Source organism: Haliotis asinina, chromosome 6, assembly GCF_037392515.1.
Source record: "Haliotis asinina isolate JCU_RB_2024 chromosome 6, JCU_Hal_asi_v2, whole genome shotgun sequence".
Taxonomy (NCBI): Eukaryota; Metazoa; Mollusca; class Gastropoda; order Lepetellida; family Haliotidae; genus Haliotis; species Haliotis asinina.
In genome coordinates, this window is record NC_090285.1 from 30,808,668 (window position 1) to 30,829,952 (window position 21,285).

The window sequence follows — 21,285 nt, forward strand, 5'->3', positions numbered from 1 at the left end:
ATCTTCTTCAGATTAGACAGCCATAAACCAGGCCCTCTGCTCCCATGAGCAGGTTTAGGGTGTTCTCAACAATCCTATACAAGAGGGATGTTCGACTAAAGGGAGTGCATTTGGGTATTTTACCCAAGATCTACTCCTCTGTGTTGAAGATTCTTCAAAGCAAGATGGCACCTAGTAATGGCATGCAGGCTTGTTGGCAAACTATGATTGTTGTACAAGGTGACTGGGCATAGCTTGGTAAACAAACTAGTGATAAGGCCAGAAAACATTCATTACATTTACACATGCTCAGAAGGGGAAGTGATGAAGGGGGTAAAGGAAACTTTCAATATACGAGTCATACATATCTATATTTTGATCCAAAATGTTTGAGCATTGTTGACTCAATGTTTGACGTTTGGTCCTGTGTTTGAAATAATTCTTTCTGCTTAACCAGAAAAAATGTGAGACAGTCACACCGGTAACAACTGATATAACTTGTAATAGTTCTGATACCTAACCCTTATTTCAGTATCACAGTGCAAGTACCACTGATCAGATCTGCAGCTCTCTTAATAACCAGCAGTTGTAATACAACAGATTCCTCCCCACTCTGAACATAGAAAACAGTCATATGATTTGGGAAACATTCATAAATATAGTTTTATTTTTCGAGAAGATTCTGTCATAATTTTGAGCACATTGCTTGTGTGCATTATATATTACCAACAGACTTGTCAACAAGGCAGTATTTGCCAGAAATGGCAGAGATGTACAGGCTGGTGTGGATGAACTCCAGACAGGGTTGCATAAGTAGAAAGTATGTAGAACAAATACACAGTAAACAATACTCTCTTGACTACAAAAGTGGAGTGGCACCATATCCAAGGTAAATGTAACTCACAGGTTGGGAAAAAGATTCACACATAATTCCCTTGACTGAAGTTTCCACACCCATCAAAGAATCCTGGGTTACTAGTTTGATTGATACTGGAGTGTATCCATTGTGTAGATCCACAGCACCAGACACTCTAAATGAGACCAACTACCATGACAGGACTTTATGAACAATCTACAGTGAGGTGAGCCCTTGCTTGGCTTTAAACAATGGATACACTGTGTAATTAAAATGCTTTTAGGTCTGTGAATTTGGACACATGATGTTTGTAACGTTTTTTTTCAAGTAGAATCATGTTGACTGAAGCTGTGTGTCCATTATTGAGAAAACTAGGGAGTCAAAATCAGAAAATAGGAATCGGCATGTAATGTAAATATATTCTGTCTTAAAAATTGTTTAGATATCCTAGCTTCCACTTGTGTAACTGCTGCGAGTGAAGAGCAGAGTGATACTGCTCAACGTGAATAGCCGAACTCCTTGGCATCATCCTGGGTGAAGTCTCCATAGCGCCACAGATTCAACTGCAAAGCAACCAGAAACACCTTTCTATCAGTACTGGCAGAACCCATGCCTCTCGTGTTGTATCTCGTACCACAACATTAGGAAAGTATTTTAAGATGTGTCAGTAACAGGACACTGTATTACTCATTCACAGTAGTGTCCAACATGTGACACACATATGGCAATGGCATTATGAAAATGTATCTATCAACTTCAGGTGACTTAGTACTTTAATTTTGACTTCTATTATTTTAACATTTTTCATATTATGTCACCTTGATTTAGTAGTTTCAGAACATCCTGTAATGTAAATATATATAAATATACAATATATCAACAACAGTGATGATGGCTGAAACATTACAACGCAAGGAACCAATCTAGCAAGGAGCATACATTATATACAATATTTACCATCCAACACAAGGGATTCATGATACAGTCCAATGTACCAAGGCTTCTTAGAAGCAACATGTTGCTACTGCCTGCATCACCCATGACATGGGCTTTAACAGTGCAAATGAATGTCTTGAAATTTCTTACCCTCTGTGATTTAGCCTTTTCCTGTGCTTTAGTGTAGTCTGACACAATCTTGGCCAGCCGACGTTCCCGCCTTGGCTCTACAAGGAGGAAGCCTTTAGAAATGAGACCAAGTGCAATATCCTCTTTTGCCTCTGTGACAAGGGTCACATAATCTGGTGGTCCTTTGTATTCTATGTTGAGCATAAGCTGCTTGTTGATGATGTCAGAGTACAGCGCATCCATGGCTTCATTCTTAGCATCCTCCTGCAGCAGATATTAGTGGGAAGTGACATGACAGGCTAGTTGTAGCATCAGCAAAGGAGGTGTAATAGTTATATCCAAATATGTCAGCTTGGTGAGAATATAAACAAAGATAATAAGTAGGTCATGCTTTCGGGTCCCATCAAGATGGTAGGATGTTCGAACTATTAGATTAGGAACATGCCTTGCCTTCCCATATGAGCATGAAACACTGATATTGCACCTATATTTTAGTCATAAAACAAGAATACATATACGAAAAACTTACGAGATTGTACACAAGGTAAAGACAATACACATCATGTATAAGTAATATTTAATAACACTGCAAAGGTAAGACATTTTGCTTTACTAGTTGATGTCAAAGAACATCTTTAATTGGTTAAATTTGACAAGCATCAATTCGCATGAAAGAGGTGGTCACTTACATCATCTGGCAAGGCCACACAGGCTAGAATGTACTCCGCGGCTTGTGGGGGAATTGACTGGTAACTTCCGGGCAGAGCTGCAATCTCCGTTGACGAAGTCACCTCTCTCTGTACCAACAAGAAATACGTGCATCAAACACTCCCACGGAATTCACACACAGAAAGGCCAGACCAATGTTATTTCTTGTTTTACAGATTTTTGCCCTTAGAAAACAAAGGGATTGAAAGTAAAAACCCACAGGAGTTTTCATAGGCATTGTTTTTCAAGTTACACTCACCGAGATGCCAGAAGCACTGATTTCTAATACAAGTAATGTTAGACAATTCAGTTTATAGTCTCTAAGAACAGATACCGGTGTGTCCAACAAAGTGCTGTATATTTTGGTCCAAATGCATATAACCAACAACGGTTATAATAAACTGGCATTTGTTATAACAAAGTTTTCTGTATATTCATGTCAACTTACATTGCCATAATCGATGTACAAGACAGTAACTCTGTCATTTGATTCCACTTTCTCTACTTTAGCCCGATACCTGAAAGGAAACCATTGTAGCTTTTTGAGGAGACATTTGATACATGACCATGTTTCACAGTTAATTTTGATTGACTCATTTGTGCATTGTCAGGCTAGTGGGGTAATTAAGTGTTAAGTGGAGATAGTCATTCATATTGATAGAGCATACATGTAAAGTAAATTAGGTGGATTGTGTTCATAGCACATGAGAGTACAGTAACACAGGTGTATTATGTTGGGAGGACATAGATGAACAGTAACATGGGTGGATTATGTTGGGAGGACATGGATGAACAGTAACATGGGTGGATTATGTTGGGAGGACATGGATGAACAGTAACACAGGTGGATTATGTTGGGAGGACATAGATGAACAGTAACATGGGTGGATTATGTTGGGAGGACATGGATGAACAGTAACACAGGTGGATTATGTTGGGAGGACATAGATGAAAAGTAACATGGGTGGATTATGTTGGGAGGACATGGGTGAACAGTAACACAGGTGTATTATGTTGGGAGGACATAGATGAACAGTAACATGGGTGGATTATGTTGGGAAGACATGGATGAACAGTAACACAGGTGGATTATGTTGGGAGGACATGGATGAACAGTAACACAGGTGGATTATGTTGGGAGGACATAGATGAACAGTAACACAGGTGGATTATGTTGGGAGGACATGGATGAACAGTAACATGGGTGGATTATGTTGGGGGACATAGTTGAACAGTAACATGGGTGAATTATGTTGGGAGGACATGGATGAACAGTAACACAGGTGGATTATGTTGGGAGGACATGAGTGTAAATCAGAAATCTAAAAATGGCAGATGGGGCAGACTCACCACTGGTCATCTTGTGAGAACCTGGCTGCACACTTGTCTCCCTTCTTTGGTGTGTATGCTCCTTTGAGAGGCGGGTTGTTTTCCATTTCACTACGGAGTTCATCCATCATCTTCTCCAATTCAGGCCCTGAGAACATGACACATATCTGTATACATCCCTGAACAAACATGACACACATTTACATACAGCCCTGACCACAAGACACACATCTACATACAGCCCTGAATAACACATGACACATTTACATACAGCCCTGAATAACACATGACACATTTACCAGCCCTGACCACATGACACACATCTGTATATATCCCTGAACAACACATGACGCACATCTACATACAGCCCTAAACAACACATAGCACACATGTACATACATCCCTGAACAACACGACATTTACATACAGCCCTGACCACATGACACACATCTACATACAGCCCTGAACAACACATGACACATTTACATACAGCCCTGAACAACACATGTCAGACATCTACATTATGTCCTGAACAGCACATGACAGACATCTACATTATGTCCTGAACAGCACATGACAGACATTTACATATGGAGCTGAACACATGACACATCTACATACAGCCCTGAATTGCAGACCTGCATATGCTTCCTTGAAAGAATGGCATAGTACTGACTGAGTTACAGATCTTTGTCATTTGTCCAGTGCTGACATGGAAATATACCAATGGTGAATCAGGGAAAATGTGATTTCCTTCAAACTTACCTTTCTCTACTGTTTGAGCGAAGAATGAGAGAGAATCGTTGACCTCTGTCACGATGACATTCTTGTATGTAACCTTCCTGTCTGCAGGCTCTTCCACTACCTCCTGTTTAGTTGGCTCAACATAGTTGGCCCACATCTGCAACAATAATCACGTTGTAGCTTCCTGGGGCTTTTAGTACTGCTCATGTATCCAAGTCTTACATTCATAATGCAGAAATACTTTAAATGCAGAACAAACACTTGAAGATGTTCATAGATGATGTGGAACTTACTTTGAGCTTGTCTTTTTTGGCTTTCTCCTCAGCTACCTGCAGTGTTTTGTAGAAGTTGCTGCGCTCAGCAGTGAAGTGCACAGATGCCAGACCATTTTCAACAAGAGCTACGGACAGGTTGATGCCATCCACAAAAAGCCAGCCAATGAAGTTGCCTCCCTTGTCAATTGCCTCAACTTCCACTTCCACCTGATGTCACATACATTTTCTTAAATACAGTATCATCATTATCGTGTCACATGTCTGATTGTAGCATCATGGGTTAGGTGTGACCTCTGGCACGAACAAGCATGTTCAGCTTTGGTCAATAGTTTTCTGAAGAGATGATGTTTACAGAAACAATGATGCACTTCAAAGTGCAATGCACAACTTTAGTGCGAATATTATAAGATCACACAATAATCAAATACTAAGTAAATACAGACTCATATTGAAAAGGTTTGCGTGAACTAACAAGTATTTACATCAATATGGATGCCATATTTGCCATATTTTAATTCTGACTGAAACCTCTTGCACACATTAGGATGTTATCATGGATGGGAAAATCTGAAGTTTTTGTTTGTAAGGTGGGATGATGTCAAATGACCAGACACTAAACATAACATTATTGCAAGCATTGTTTTATAAAAGGCATAGTAGAGTCTGCAAACACAGAACATCATATATACACAAGGGTAAAAAAAAGAAGCTTTTTTAAGCCAGCTCATCATAAAGTCCACTTCATGCTTGTTTCTAATTCCACTTTCAAAAATAAAAAAAGAAGAAATCAGTGGATATGAAAACTTGTTAATGAGACTTACAATAAAAAGGTATTTCAATGCAACTTACAAACTTAGACCTGTAGAGGTTTCCAATTCTTTAAAGAGAATCATCCTTGGGGTACATATATGCATTTTCTGCTGCCAAAAAGTGTCACGTGACAATTGTATCAATGTTTTTATAAAATATTGTACAATAAACAAAAAGTTGCGGTTGCTCCCTGTTGGTTTTCGTAATTTTCATAATTACTATCGCTATAATTACGTAGTGAACCAGAATTGCCTCCTCCCTAGCCTTCGGTCTTTGGGAATCTGAGTTTATGCATATATGTACCCTAAGGACGATCTGTATGAAACAGAATTAGACAAACCTGTAGAGGTTTCCATTTTTTTTGAAGAGAATCGTCCTTGGGGTAGGGCCACCCACTTCCACGCAATTCTGTTCACTGCATTATGCAGCAGAAGGAATGATGATACGGGCTTGGATGCTTACCTGGTTGCCTGCGCATGCACGGCAGATGGGTGACTCCATGTGGTAAGGGGCCGAATAATGAACAAAAGACTTTTTGATTATTGTACAATATTTTATTAAAACATTGATACAACTGTCACGTGACATTTTCTGGCAGCAGAAAATGCATATATGGACCCCAAGGACGATCTATATGAAAAAGAACCCAGGATTCCTGAATCCTGCCAACCTTACACAGTCAACCTTACATAGCCTACCTACCTCTCTCTGGAGACACAACTCCTTGGTGAAGCTGAGGGCATCTTCTCCATAAGGTTCAGCAGGTGCCATTTGTCCTCCAGGCAAAGGTCGAGATCCACGAGGGCAGGAGATACCTAAAATTATAACACTAGCATTAGGCATTTGGATAATCTCCAGTGAAGGGAGATTACTTTCCGTCCTACCTTATTTAAATAGGTGCCCATGTTTTGTGAACATGACTGGACTGGACTGGACTGGACTGGACTGGATTTGATCCATTTGCACACATATATTAAACACAGTGGATTTGGCATACAGGAGTTGGTGGAAAAGATTTGAAGATAACTTCGGAAATGAGTGTGCTGGAGTTGGCTGTCAATAACTAAGGATGAAGAAACATTTCAGTCAATACATGCCAACTATAAGGTAATTTTCTGAATAAAATGACCGTCATGTGACCGTAATGGCGGGAAAGGGAAGCTTCCATTAAAGGGAACTTCAAGGGATTTCAAGTATTCCACTACCTTCGCATAGAAGGAGGAGATAAGCATAAGAAGCGTGAGTCAGGATAAGTAAAAATTAAAGATTTACTACACATGCTGAGTGATTTGACTCTGAGCCAACCCTTGAAGAATCATCATTTTTCAACATGATATTACCTGAAATAAGGAATGTAACAAGACATGTCTCCCGGGGGATGTACAGTCGGAGTCGGGATCCACTAGCCACAAACTCTACCACTGCTTCAGATCGACCCGCACGCTGAAGGAAAGGCAGGAACTGTTTGGCCTTGGTTACATCCTGAAAACACAACACACACTTAGCTTGGGAATAATTTCATACAGAAATCACAAAAGGAGGTAAAGGTCACCACCATATACCACTGTTGTTCCGGCAACTACTCACCCCTGATATATCCGCCACCCGGTGAACTGGCTTCTCCTTCTTGGAGTGTAGTCCCACTCCTTTTTTCTCTGCACGCGCCTCTGCTGCAAGCAGGACATCATAATGGGAGGAGCGTTGGTCATCATCCTGTCGGTACCGCAACACTGTAGCAAAGCCTTTGCTCACCAGTGCCTCTGCAACATTGCTGACAAAAGATCACCAACTTTTAGTATTCACACGCATGCACAATGACTAACGAATCTTCTTTTATTTTTTTGTGGGGGGGATGTAAATATTAAAAGCAAAACAGAAAGCAACAGAGAAATATTAATACAAAATGTTATTTATCTTTACTGTTATCAGTGAAAGAAGTTGCCTCACATTCCTCCAATGGTAACAGTACAGCAGGTCTTCTCAGGGTAGCCCTGGTTAGGTGGCTGGATGTAATCTACTTCCACATTCACCTGCACAAAAGAAAAGGTTATAATCCAGGGATTTGATGCAATACAGAAATGTGCATTCCTTTACACAGATGTACCACAATAAATATGTTGACACTCAAGAAACAACAAGAACAAGGTCCTTTTGTTAAAGCAAATTTCAAAACAAAACCATGATGATCTATTTTCACATTTACCTGCCTTGTCTTCCTTTTCCTGACCAGATACAGTAACAGGATAGAACTTATTTCTATATTCCCGTACTGCCAAATAGCCAAGTTAAGCTCTTGCTAGCATGACATATTTTGTTTTCTGGTTGTTAACAATACTGTAAGTAAAGCAATGTACTCTTGTGACTAACAAACCTTCTTGCCAATGAGTTTCTTCCTGAGGAACTCCCTTGCCTCAAACATGTATGGGATGTCATAAAGTGGTCGGACTCGGCGGTTGCTGCTGTCCTTGGCTCCATCACCAGCTGACTCCTGGGTCTGTCTGAAAAAATGAGGTTAACATAAGAACCCATATAGGAAACGTGAGTGTGTGCTCATTGCTCACAAAATATTTTCCATCTATAGTGAAATTTGAAAATCTGGACATTCCACTGTACTTTCTTGACGCTGGTCTTGTTTTAATACAGAGTTCTGCAGTCACACTTGTATCTGGATGAGCATGGTGTACATGTGCATGACATAACAGAGCTGGATACAGAGATCAGACAGAGATCAATAACCATTAACTAAATAATGAACAATTAGCATTGGGCAAGTAATTATGAACAAATATATAAAAAGTTCTAAAAGAAAATGACATGAAAAAAATAACAAGATGACACTTGGCAGATATTGGCAGTTGTCAATATCTCCCGCATGGTAAAATACTCTTCATGAATATGTCGACTAGGTATGACCATGTCGAATGATACATTGTCCTTCACGCTGATCTAACGAAAACATACACATGTAAACTATTCATATACCAGAATGCTGGTACCAACAACAGACTGCCTGAGTGCTTTCACGGTGTGAGTTACCTTAGTAATGTTGATACAGGAAATAGAGTGGTACTGTTCATTTATGTTATTAAATACTCACAAAGTGGAAGGAAAGTATGTTACTTATGTTAAAACACTGTACAGGTAGAAGATATCTCTAAAGAGTACCTCGGAGGTCTAATACTAGACAAGAACACTTTCTTCATCGTTGAGTCACCAATCTTCACCACCAGAGCATCTCCATTCACAACTTCAACCACCTGGAACACAATTACAGATGCATACAAACAGCAGAAACACAATGAACTATACATGGAAACAGAAGACTACAATGACTGACATGTGCAGTACTGAATAAACAACCTCCACTTCCAAGTGTGGTGTGTGAGTTGTCCTGTGCATAGAGCTCAGGCCATACCTCAGTTGAAGGTAAACAATGTTGAGTCTCCTTGGGAGGATTTCTAGGACTTAAATCCTGCCCAATAACAAAGCACATGTGACCTCACCCTCACCTTAGACAATTAAATTGGTTCAAAATTGCCTCTGCAGCAGAAAAGGGGTACCTAGGAGACAAGTCAGGTGACAAATATCCTTGTAGCACTTCACAGCCAGCATGGGTTATCTGGGGTAATAATGAGAATGCACCAATGTGTGGAAAAGGCATGGTATAAATGGCAATTATTATTAGGTCTGACCTTGCCGTTGAACGTCTTGTCCTTGACATCAATGCTTTGCCCTGAGGGTTTGTAATCCTTCCAGATCCTCAAGCGCTTCTCTTTGGCTATCCTGCATATAAATGCAAAACTCATTTGATGCTCCAAGGTAGTCTTGCATACAAGATACAGCAGTATTCCAGATGTATAACATTGCAAATAATCAAGTCTGCACCAGCCAATTCACTTTTTTTCTATCCTATGGCAGAACTGAGTGAAATAACAAATATTGACCATGTTAGTGAAAGTTGGTCAACATGACCTATCAGTATCACTGATTTCACATGTAACTATATGTCTGAATTCAAACCATTTCACATGAACAAGGCTAAAATTAAAAGTACATAATGAAAGTTTTAAGGTATAGAAAACACTAAAGGTATTTTAGTGAAAAAAGCAAACATTCTTCATACACTAGGGAATGTTTTTGTCCATAACTGATGAAAGGCTGCTTCACACATCGTAAAACCCACAAACTTCAAACATGGCAAATAGATCTGTGATGAAGCTATACCTACTTTTCAGCACTTCGGAGCTTGTCTGCCCCTTGTGACACTACACCCATGCTCCAGTCAACACAGCGAGCAAAGCCCTCCTTCAGCAGCAACTCGGCAATGTTGCCATTCTGTGGACATACAAATGTGCCATACATTCATACACTGTCATTATGTCGAGTTGCAGACATGTCACATCGTATCATCCATGTGATGATGTTGTGCACGGGCATGGACATTTCACACATACACACGATGCATCATCAAAGTGATGATGTTCTGTAACAGCATAGACATTTCACACATACACACATCGTATCATAAAAATGTTGGCATTCTGTGGAGATACAGACGTGTCACACACATATATGTATCTACATAATGAAAAAAGTTTGAACCTACTGGATGAATGACAGTTCCAAGCAGGTTCATATTGGATACCCCTTCCAGAATGATATGTACGTCTCTCTGCAGCAGACGGCATTCCGTGAAAAACTTGGCCTCCTCTGCATAAGGTTCTGCCACTTGCTTCCCTTCCTCCTGGCGGAACATGGGGCACTGAAACATTTATGAGGTGCGTGCACAGAAACATCCTTCAGAATCATCGTGGAAAATCAGCAAAATGCATTTAACACTGAAATTTTCATACTACATATCTATAAGCTTCATGGAGATTAATATTATGTTCCATTTGCTGTGAAACCTGACTGTACTATTAGAGATTGTGCTTTATGCAAATGGATGACCTTAATGCTCATCAATTGAAGACACTGCATATTTCATGGTACATCCCTGCAGATCATATGGTTCACCCTGATGCAAGACAGATGAAGACATTTGAGGTTTTATAGCTAGCACTCACCTTGATGCCAGACAGCATTACAGTGACATAGTGAAAGCTGGGAAGGAGGAAGGCTCTAACAGTGCATCCATCTCGTACATGCTCAATCACAGCTGAAAAGTAGTAGGTTCAATTTAAGATTGCATTGTGATGTGAACAAGTGGATTATTTCTAAATACAGTCATCCCTCACAATAACAGTCTTCGGGACACTGTGGTTTCAACTGAAACAACAAGGTAATCTGTGGCTCCCATAAAAAAAGAAAGCGATTACACATCTTGACAACATTGTGAATGGCGTATCACCAAATCTGCTGTTGAGCCCAAGAAAATCATGTTGTAAACTTGAGAAATTCAGTGCAGATATAAATAAAAAGGTTTCATAATTACACAACCTTGTACTACGGGTTTCAGAATCATTTGGGGCTTTCATTATTAATACAGTGGAACGTCGTACTAACTTAAAGACAATTTTGTAATACAGACATGCCATCAACTAAGTAATTATGTTTCCGTGTTATAGTGTGAGTAAATGTTGCCATCCAGAAAGGGATGATGTCAGAAAATATATGATAAAACAATCTTCAGCCCACTCTTCTTAGATTCCATTTATTTGGATTAAATTTGGTTCCATTTTCATTCATTAAAAACTGTTTAAAGTAACATCGGTGAAAACATGTAATAAATGGCATGCTTGTTTCACCTCATTCCATGCATGTACAACTTCTGCTTACTATATTCATGAGGGTTTGCTTTTCAGTCCTACCACAACAGTACCAATTTCACATCATTCTCGGTAATCACTAATTGATTACCGCCTCGTCATCAATGGTCCCCATGACCCACGCTATTGACTCATGAATCAATTCCCATCATTTTTGTTTTACGATCAATGTAAAATATACTATGGTAACTTATCGAACTGTCCCATACCCAAAATGCATCAAGCCACAAACTGAATGTGATAAGCCTTATGTTAATAATTATATTAAAAATGAACGCAACAAATGCATTATACTAAAACAAGAGCAATATATACAGGTCCAAAAATAGAAAGTGAGCATTTGAAATATTATTGTATTTCAAAAAGTAAACATCAGACGAGCACGAAATTCAAACCCAGAGATAACAGTGCTGTGGAACAGACAGTTACACGTATTAACAAAGTGCATGAGACAGTGGAAGATGTGAAGCACTTGAAGAAGATGGTATGCTGTTTCGTGGGAAAGTATGTAATGCATGTGAATGATAAGCTAGCAAAAGCCCACATATGGGCGATCCAAACAAATTGTTAACTAGTGTAATGTTTCCCCAAACTGGGAGTTCATAGGCTTACAAGGCAACGGCGCATGGCCGGATGCCCGAGAATCAAAACAGTCAAGTAAAAGCACAAGGCTTGCAAACATGTATATTGCGTTAGCAAACTAATTACAACCAATTAACATACATTGTCAACTGAATATAGCAAAGCAGCCCGCCACAGGGTAATGCTAAAATTAACAACAGGTGAACGACACATGGCCCTGGATATGCTATGGTCTGGTTCTACCCAGCAGGAAGTTTCTCAACATTTTCATTGTCACTGTAACACCACATCAGCATTAGTCTGTTGATATGGTCAGAGATCACCCACGTTCAGCAAGACCAAGAGTTACCACCACAAGATTGATGGATTCGACAGGTTCACCCGTGTAAGTCATGGTCAACAAGCAACAACAGCCAGTAGCAACCCCAACTGGAGACAGACTCAGTCTCAAATTGTCATCAACTGCCTAAGAAGTTTTGGCCCATGTGTGAGGAGACTAGCAATTCTAGGCACAGTTACAATGGTGTAGATGACACCTCAGACATCCCGATTTGGAGGAGAAGTCTGATGTTAAAGGGTAAGTCTTGTTTCCACCTGTCCTCATCAGATGGGTCCAGCAAACACGTATCATATGCCATGAATAAGAACTTCAGACAAAGTCATTGTGAAACATTCAGTCAGGCACTGGGGATGGTGGTTTGGTGGCTTCTATCTGACCTTTGATGAATCTGCTGGATTTGTTAGAGGGTCAGATGCTAGTTGTATCTGCATTGTCTCCATATCTTCCCAATGACTTTCAGTAGTCATACTGGATGGGGGAATGTGTAAGCGTTCAGTCCTTCCCATGAGATGCTGTGAGTGTCTGTTGCCTACTCTAACTGATCCGACACTAGAGATACGAATGTTGGTATCTGCTTGTTGAAGCCTGTGGAAAATAGGTCTATTTGTGGATATTCGAATATCTGAGTGATGAGTCAAAAACGCCTCTCGTGCATCTATTCCGATGTAATGTGACATGCCTTTATGTGAACATTCAAGTCGTTGACTATGTCGAAGAATTTAAATTTCCGCTGATGTATATTGTGTGAGATCGTGTTGATCCTTGCTTGTAGAACGCTACTGTGGTATTGTCTGTATGAACTTTCAGTAGTTTGTTCCTCAATGCTGTCAACCAATGTCGTACTGCATTGTTTACAGCAATCATCTCCGGGTGGTCAGTACATTGAATGTGTTTGTTGCTCGTCCAGATTCCTGCTGCCACCTCGTTGTGTAAGTGAACACAACAACCTTGTAGTGCAGCATCTGCATAGAGATGGTTGTTGTAGACTGGCTCTGGACAAGTCCCTGTGCAGAAATTTGCCTGATAGTGCTGACGGTCGAAGAGGAAGAGTAGATATTTTCTGTAGTCTGGACATATCAGAATGTGCAGGTAGGCCAGTCTAAGTAAACTTAGACTCAATGTATTTTGTTACACTCCACCACTGAGTCTAACAAAACCTAGTAGAAGGTCACGTCAGGTAACCTTTGAGTGACAAATGGCCGTCCAATCAAACGTGAGACGGTTAAATAGATTTAACCAATCAGACAGTGGCTACTATTTAGGGATCTGAGGGACTTTCAAATTATTCTGCATATAACAGTTATTTGACCTGCAGTATATAGGTGCTGGGGTTTCTGTTGACATGGTTACCATTAGCTAATATTTCCGCAAGATAACATCCTTGAATATTGCCAAAAACACTACTTTCAGCGAGTGTTTATTCACCGTTATCAAGGTTGTACGTACGCCATGTGCATCACCAGGAAGCGAGTGTACGCTAAATAGCATTCGGAATCGTTCGGGTATGAATCTTTTCGAGATAAAAAGTTCAGAAGCTATGTGCGAATGTCTACTTTCGCGATTTGGTAAGCTGTGTTCTGATTGGTCAGTCTCAAAGGTTACCTGACGCGACCTCCCATAAGGTTTTGTTAGACTAAGTAGTGGAGTGTAACGAAAAGTACTGAGGATAAGTTTACTTAGACTGCAGGTTGGCATCCTGTAGATCAATGCAGGCTAGATTGACTGCTGGACGGATGAGATGCCACAGTTGTGGTAGATGGATCTTTCTGAACTGTTCTGGTTTCAGCAGTCAATCCCCTGTTGAATTCTGTCATGCTGTATACAAATCAAAACGTTTCCTTGGAGTGTTTTTTCCTTGAGTACCAGAAAGACTGGTAAGTAGAATCCTGGTGTTAGATGATCCAGGGGTAGTTTTTCAACTGAGCCTTTCTCTTGTAGAGATGATGTGGCGTCGACTAGGTTGTCTTGTTGATCCCTGGCATACATGAAGAGTGCTGGGTCTCTTGTGAATGGTGGTGTTACCTGTAGTGGGATCTTGTAGCCATGTCGAAGGATGCTCACGACAACTGTCTTTGAGAAGTCCCAAACCTTATCTTCACTTCCTTCTTTAGTGCTCCTGGCAGCGTGTTTTGTTCTATGGCAGCGCCCGTTTCCCACGGTTGAGCGACCAATAGAGCCATGGCCACCACCAGCATTGTAGTTGTCTCTCACTCTCCGGACACTGGAGAACTTGTTGGAGTAACACTGAGAAGTCTGCATGAGGACAGGAGTCAAGGTGTCGATGGACATATAAGTGTGTGTTTCATTGGAGTCCTTCGACTCTTGGTCCAAACCATTTGTGAGGGGGCTTCCTCCAGTGACGGAGATTAACGTCGTTGAACTCTGTCCTTCTGCAAGTGCATTCGTGAGTTTGAAAGATGTCCATGCAGCAAGTGTCATCGTGCTCCTCCTGTCTACATGTATCCCTGGAGCAACTACCATTCCATTAGTGCCTTCACTCCCTCCTACGTGAGTCTGTATTCGATGAAGATAATGAACAATGATGGTGTCTCCGACGAACAGGGAATATAGACAGTAAACACTTGTAGCTCTAGCAGGTACCATGAATGCGAGCACTCAGTGAGTCAATGGAAGGAACATCATCCAGACTGCGGATACAGCCAATTGTGATGCTTACTGTGAACGAGAGCGATGCCTCCTCTTCATCTGACGGACCTATTGCAGCCGATGAACTGTCACGAAGGGCAACTGTGGTTGTAGCTGCTGATTGGTGTTTCCATTCCTCTTCAAAACGGCGATCCATCAAGTTCATCATAGGAGAAGTGAACAGTAAGAGGCTGGTGCTAGCAGCTGTGTGTTGCGTGAGTGTAGACGCTGTAGATGTCTGTGTAGATAGTAGACTCTCTGAAAGACGCAGTGTAGTAAGGTCTGATAGACACTGCTTGTTGATCCTGCGGACGATCTGTACCTTGGGAAGTAGTCATGGATGTTCATCATCTAGTCTAGTAGTTGACTTAAGTTTTAGACGATGACGACATCAACTTCTTAGGTTGAGATGATCCCAATTCTGACAACCTCCTCTTCTGAGATCTAGACAAAGTCTCACTGGTATCTCGACCATGCCCCTAGGGTATGTCTGCTTGATTATTAAAATTATGAATGTTCCACTTTATCATGTGATCAACATAGGTTACAAGACACAGAAGCAACTGCTTTAGATGTGACTAGTGAGAGCCTACATTGTTTGTCCCTCACATGCTTTTCAACAGAATATAAACATAATGCAAATTCTGAATCAGATAAATTCTTGCCAAGTTCACAGCGAACAGTGGAAGAAGAAATAGGTTTGCATGAAGGAAATACAACGGGTGGATCAACCCCTTCACTCGTAATTTACGCTGGGAGCATGATTAGATCAACTTAGAAAAGTCTAAGTTGCTTAAAAAATGTGTCCGTATCCTGACAGTCATGATTGCTAGGTAGCCATGTTAGATTAAAGGCAATTCAACTCTGTCAGATCTCCTATTAAGCGAAGCTTGAGGTAATATGCTATAGACCTATGGTAAGGTAAGTAAGAAATGATATATTTCAACAATAATTTTACATAATTATGGTAGTAATTACAAACTAAAAACCGAATACGACACAATTCAGATCATAAGGCTGAAAATTAAGTAAACTTATTGCCCTATCAGGACCCAAAGTGCCACAAACCGTCCTCGTCAGGCAATGAAGGAGAGAGTGACAAGCGTGGCTGGTCCTGTGACCTTAATGGCAGAAAAGGAAGGCTTCCAGTGGGCGAGTGTATAGTATGTCCACTTCAATATTAAGGGATTTCAAATGTTTCCACTATCTTCACATAAAGGGAGGTCGGGAGAGAGGGGATAAGCATAAGAAACAAGCATCAGAATAAGAACATATATATATACTGTAAATCACGAAATTTTTGCGTCATGATATTTTTGCAAGTGGCGACCAACAGATGTTTTTGCGTCACAATATTTTTGCGACTTGCCTAATTCTCAAAACATTGGTCAGTTTGACAGTTTCAAAGCTTACTTGCAGTACTTATACTTATACTTATACAGTGACTTTTGTTCAGGTATCCACTGTTTGACATGTGACACGTGAGGATGAGTAATGCTAGTAATTAGTCATTCTCCGCATTGTTGTCATTGCTTAATATATGTATTGTTAATTTATAAGTGGTGAATAATAAAGCGAAGATAGGACAGGTTGTTTGCTGATTTTTCATTGCATTCTACCAGCAAATTGCGTCATGATATTTTTGCGAGCTTAAGTCATTCACAATTTTCGCAAAAATATCATGCTCGCAAAACTTTCATGATTTACAGTATTGTTGTCTTAATGGAATAGAAATTCTTGGAAGTTATATTTCAGATCGTTTCTCACTGAATCACTGGTAGGTTGTAGCAAAATCTGTATACAGCACAATGCTCAGTTGAATAACAAGTAAAATAACAGGAATGATTATTGATGGATTTATCATATTTAGCGATAACTTATTACAAGTTTCCTATTTTCATTTACAAAGCTTGTTTGTTCACCTCTGGCAATGCAACACAGTTTTGACTAGGCACAATACACAAAATACAGTTAAAAACAGTGATTTTACTTGGCTTTATTCCATGCTATGTAAGATATGGGTGTTTCATAATGTGGAGATCATCCATGGATCCCAAGAACCACGTTATGGTGAGGGATGACTGTTTAAATAAAGAAAAGCAAACTTGGCATTTCACATTGCCTATGAATGTTCAAACAATCAACACTGTACATAAACATATTTGACATACTGACCTTCAATTGGTTTGTTGTGATGAGAATCTACAAAGTTTCGTGGACTCTCAACTGTCCATTTAACATCCCTGATATTGTCACCAGCACCGTCTGCCCATTTGCCCTTCCCAGCAGCCTTTGCAGCTTCTTCAAGTTGAACGAGACGCTGTTGAGCTGGGCTGGAAATCAATGGTACATGAATTATCACTATAAATGCATGACTTCTTAGATTGGCATTCTAGATGTTGGGTAGATGAAGAATAAGGACAATCCTTACGGTTATAAAACGTCTTTATTCTGCATAGGTTATATTTCGACATTGAATCTAATGTCATTGTCAAGCAAGTTAAACATGAAAAGGAATTTTGAATGGTTCATATGCATGAGGTGTTAACATAATAGATGTGGGATGAGGCACAATCATAGATGTTACACAATACAAATGAAAATATTCTCACTCTGGATCTCAGATGTGAGAGTGCAACTTACTCATCTGCCTTTAAACCTAATCTTCTGACATCAACAAATCCTTCAGCAATCATGGCCTCAGTCATGTTCTCCCCTGACTGGTCTGAAAGTCACAAGACATTCACTGGCAACTCCATTTTATAAACAGCATAATTACAATAAGTAACTGATGAACTTCTTTCTATACAAAAAGGCTTTTCTCAAAACAGGGATACATCACAAAATTGACTTGAAGTTTTCATTAACATGATGAACAAACATTTATGCACAAGGCACTGTAGTCAGCTTGTATCTTCATGGAATATTATATTCATATCCTAGAATTCCAATTAACAAAGTCAGTCAGATTGCAGCGCATACTCTGTATTGGCGGACCAGTGACCACCTTATCATGCTTATGTTATTATTAAGCACAGATGTATACTAATCTGACCTTCACATTGAGACAAAAAAATGACACTTTCACAGCCACATGATGGCGATCAATAGCTGAGTTATCTGCCTACCTCTTCCTAAATAAACACATCCATATTCTCGCCCAGTTCCTGGAGCCTTGTACTCCACAGTGAATACAACCTCACGTCCAATCAGCTTCTTTCTCAGATATTCCCTTGCCTGCCAAGCAAATGGCTGAAACAAAAGCAAACACTCCTTACTCACCAATAATGATCTTAATGTTTTTAACCTACTAGTATCCCAATTTAGACAAAATGTGTTTTTATCATGAGAACACTCTTTAATCATGTTTGGTGATTGAAGCTGAAACCTTTCCATACCTCATCTTTGGTTTCTGTGGCTCCTTCAACAGTTGGGTTTGCTCGTCGAGCTACCTTAGGTGCTTGTATGTTGGAGAAGCAGAGTGTCCTTTCAGGGGGCGGACCACCCTTTGGTTGGCCTCTGATAACAATGGCATCACCAGAGAGAATCTAGGAAAATGATTAGTAAACAAGGTAAAAGCCAGGAAACACTGATTCAGTGATGGAAAAAAAATATCCATTTCCAACATTCTGAACATGCCACGAAGTAAAAGCAATATTATAATAAGTGTTACATGATGGCAGCCTGTAAATAATTTAGATAAAAGTCACCAAGTCATGAGCATCATCTGTAAAGGGCCTCATTCATATAGAAACTCCCAGGACCTCGCCCAATGTGACACCCGTCAAGGTCCGGGGTAGAATAGGCCTTCGGCAACCCATGCTTGCCATAAAAGGTGACTAACAGGATCAAGTGGTCATGCTCGCTGACTTGGTTCACACCTGTCATTGGTTCCCAGTTACACAGATTGATGCTCATGTTGTTGATCATGCTGGACTGTGTGGTCCAGATTCAACTATTTACAGACAGCCACGATAGAGCTGGAAAATTGCTGAGTACGGCACTAAACTCACTCACTCACCCTATGTGATATACCAAAAGATATTTACTGGGCTTCAGGCTACTTGCTAGAGACCAGACAGAAGAATTCTTTGGGTTTTTTTATTAGCATAGGGACAGGTGGTACATATCTAACACGTAAGTGCGCATGAACACGCATGCACACTCACACACACAATTGGAAATGTACATTTGCTTTACACAATATATTGAAAACTTGGAACAAATATAGGAGACAGAAGTATTCTTAAAGAATACATGTATAATTGCAAGGTGGCTCCACTGCCCCTCTCAAAAACAGAATACAGATTAATTTTTTAGCACATTTAGCATCTCATGAGCATCTCTCTTGAAAGAAAACTAACCACTGAAACATAAATTACACGTTTAAAAAAATACAATCTGCCTTGCAGTGCATAATCATGAAAATGTGAATCCTTCCATATGCCATTTACTGAAGGTGAGTCTTGAAAGACTTAACTCAAGTAGTTACTTATTCATACATGTGGAAGTTACTATGCTATGTATACTACCCTTAATGAATTTATTCTAGCTCACTTCCTGTCCATCAAACTTTTTTGCTATGTGCAGAAAACACTAAACATTCAACAGGCCCCCCTAAGTAACTGAAGGAATTACGGGAAATTTGAAGGAATTGCATCTTAATTATAAACTAACGCAGCCCAGTCGCGACATAATTTTGTTTTTAGTTTCTTTCTACCGATGTTCAGATGTAAACAACCTCCAGGGGCATGACTTATGACGCTCTTTCGCAGTGACAATTGTTTCCTAAACAAATAATCTATAGCTCCAACAACAGCTCACACCTCAACGCATTCAACACGGGTGGTCAAAGATGGATAATTATAACAATGAAAACAGTAGAAACTAAAAACAAAACTTGCTGAGATGGGTGCTCCTTCCAGTGATGCATGTTTTGATCTGTGAGTTTCAGGATCAAATATGACCGAGCATGTTTCAAGTATTACTGACATTGTTTCCAATAGGGGAGTTGTGTTTATGTCATTACCACTAAACTACTGATATCGCTGCAATTGTTTTGCGAGTGGGCTGCGTTTGTTTACATTTGAGATGCAACACCTTCAAATTTGCCACAATTCCTTCCATTACTTAGGGGGTCTGTTCAACATGTTTATATCTTCAGATATAGGAGCAGAGTGGTACACAAATTATGTGATCTATATCATACTTGTGGAAACCTCAGTGGGTCGGTGCAGATTATATCACAGACTTTAAGAACTTAAGATTAAGTGATACTTGAACGGGCCTCTACCCTAAAAAGAGGTAAAAATTTCGAAAAGACTTCCACCGGCATCCCCCCTAAATTTTACACTGAGGAAAACATTCTAGAGTGTCGTCGTTATAAGCTGGATATGTGATTCCGTATGTTAAGATAAAATTAAAGAAACATGGTGAGGACTCTTACTGAAATTTCATTCTATTAAGAAGTTGTATTTCTAAATGTCACTACTTTCTTGCAGGCATGTGGAATTCACACTAGAATCACAGCTGGTCTGTCTATATTATGAACTGTTTTTAGTATCATATTGGTTTTGCATCTGTATCACCACTTTCTTTTGAATGGTCACACACGATGTCCTAAATAGCCAACATATAAACAGCTAGATTATGAACTAACTAAACACACCATTCATTCAGACTAAAAATTACTACTTTGGAACATGTGCCTCATGTGGGCAATGTTCCCATATTGCGTGTGTTTAGTCGCACGCTGACGCTTAGATACACATTTATTGCTTTAGAATTATCATCATTCATTCAAATGGTAAATTGTTCACACATTTAGAGTACTTGAATATACCTGCTTGACGATTCCTCTGTGTAAAGCTGGCTGCTGTCCACTCATGGCTCCTGACTCGAAGTCGTGACGGCCGAAAAGGAAGTGCGTGAACTTTTATGTCACGTGATTCGATGTTGTTGGTTTCTTTTAAAATACCTTGCAATGGAACCTTTTGCAGATACTTGAATGATTACGTGAGAACACAGTGGGTCTAACGAAAAATAGGTGCACAAGAACTAAATGATCACTTGCTGTAATCTCTATTTATTGCCAAATGCGATTGTCACGTTGATGATGTGGCGTCGGCCATGTACCAGGACCGCAGTGACAAATGTACAACTAGCTCATCAATGTTACAAATA

The 21,285-nt window shown here is 39.9% G+C and overlaps 1 protein-coding gene across 1 annotated transcript; it reads right to left on the bottom strand.

Moving 5' to 3' along the window:
- Positions 1–617: 617 nt before the first annotated feature.
- LOC137288150 (staphylococcal nuclease domain-containing protein 1-like) lies at positions 618–21,260 on the bottom strand. Its single transcript, XM_067820566.1, has 22 exons — positions 20,945–21,260; positions 18,501–18,650; positions 18,231–18,354; positions 17,746–17,827; positions 17,278–17,435; positions 10,833–10,924; positions 10,373–10,528; positions 9,995–10,101; positions 9,459–9,549; positions 8,932–9,023; positions 8,138–8,264; positions 7,714–7,796; positions 7,354–7,537; positions 7,107–7,248; positions 6,469–6,581; positions 4,975–5,163; positions 4,703–4,838; positions 3,959–4,085; positions 3,057–3,126; positions 2,590–2,697; positions 1,922–2,164; positions 618–1,398 (listed from the first exon to the last, which is right to left on the bottom strand). Exons 1-22 carry the CDS (start codon positions 20,987–20,989, stop codon positions 1,333–1,335), a joined length of 2,685 nt encoding a protein of 894 aa, XP_067676667.1. The 5' UTR covers positions 20,990–21,260; the 3' UTR covers positions 618–1,332.
- Positions 21,261–21,285: the final 25 nt, after the last annotated feature.

What these genes read in the sequence shown, in the direction of transcription:
- LOC137288150 (XM_067820566.1), bottom strand. Translation starts at nt 20,989, where the DNA reads ATGAGTGGACAGCAGCCAGCTTTACACAGAGGAATCGTCAAGCAG. An exon ending in ACTGTTACCATTGGAGGAAT is followed by an intron (nt 7,538 to 7,713) that starts GTGAGGCAACTT and finishes ATCTTTTGTCAG; the next exon opens with CAATGTTGCAGAGGCACTGG. An exon ending in CCAAAAAAGACAAGCTCAAA is followed by an intron (nt 4,839 to 4,974) that starts GTAAGTTCCACA and finishes TTATTGTTGCAG; the next exon opens with ATGTGGGCCAACTATGTTGA.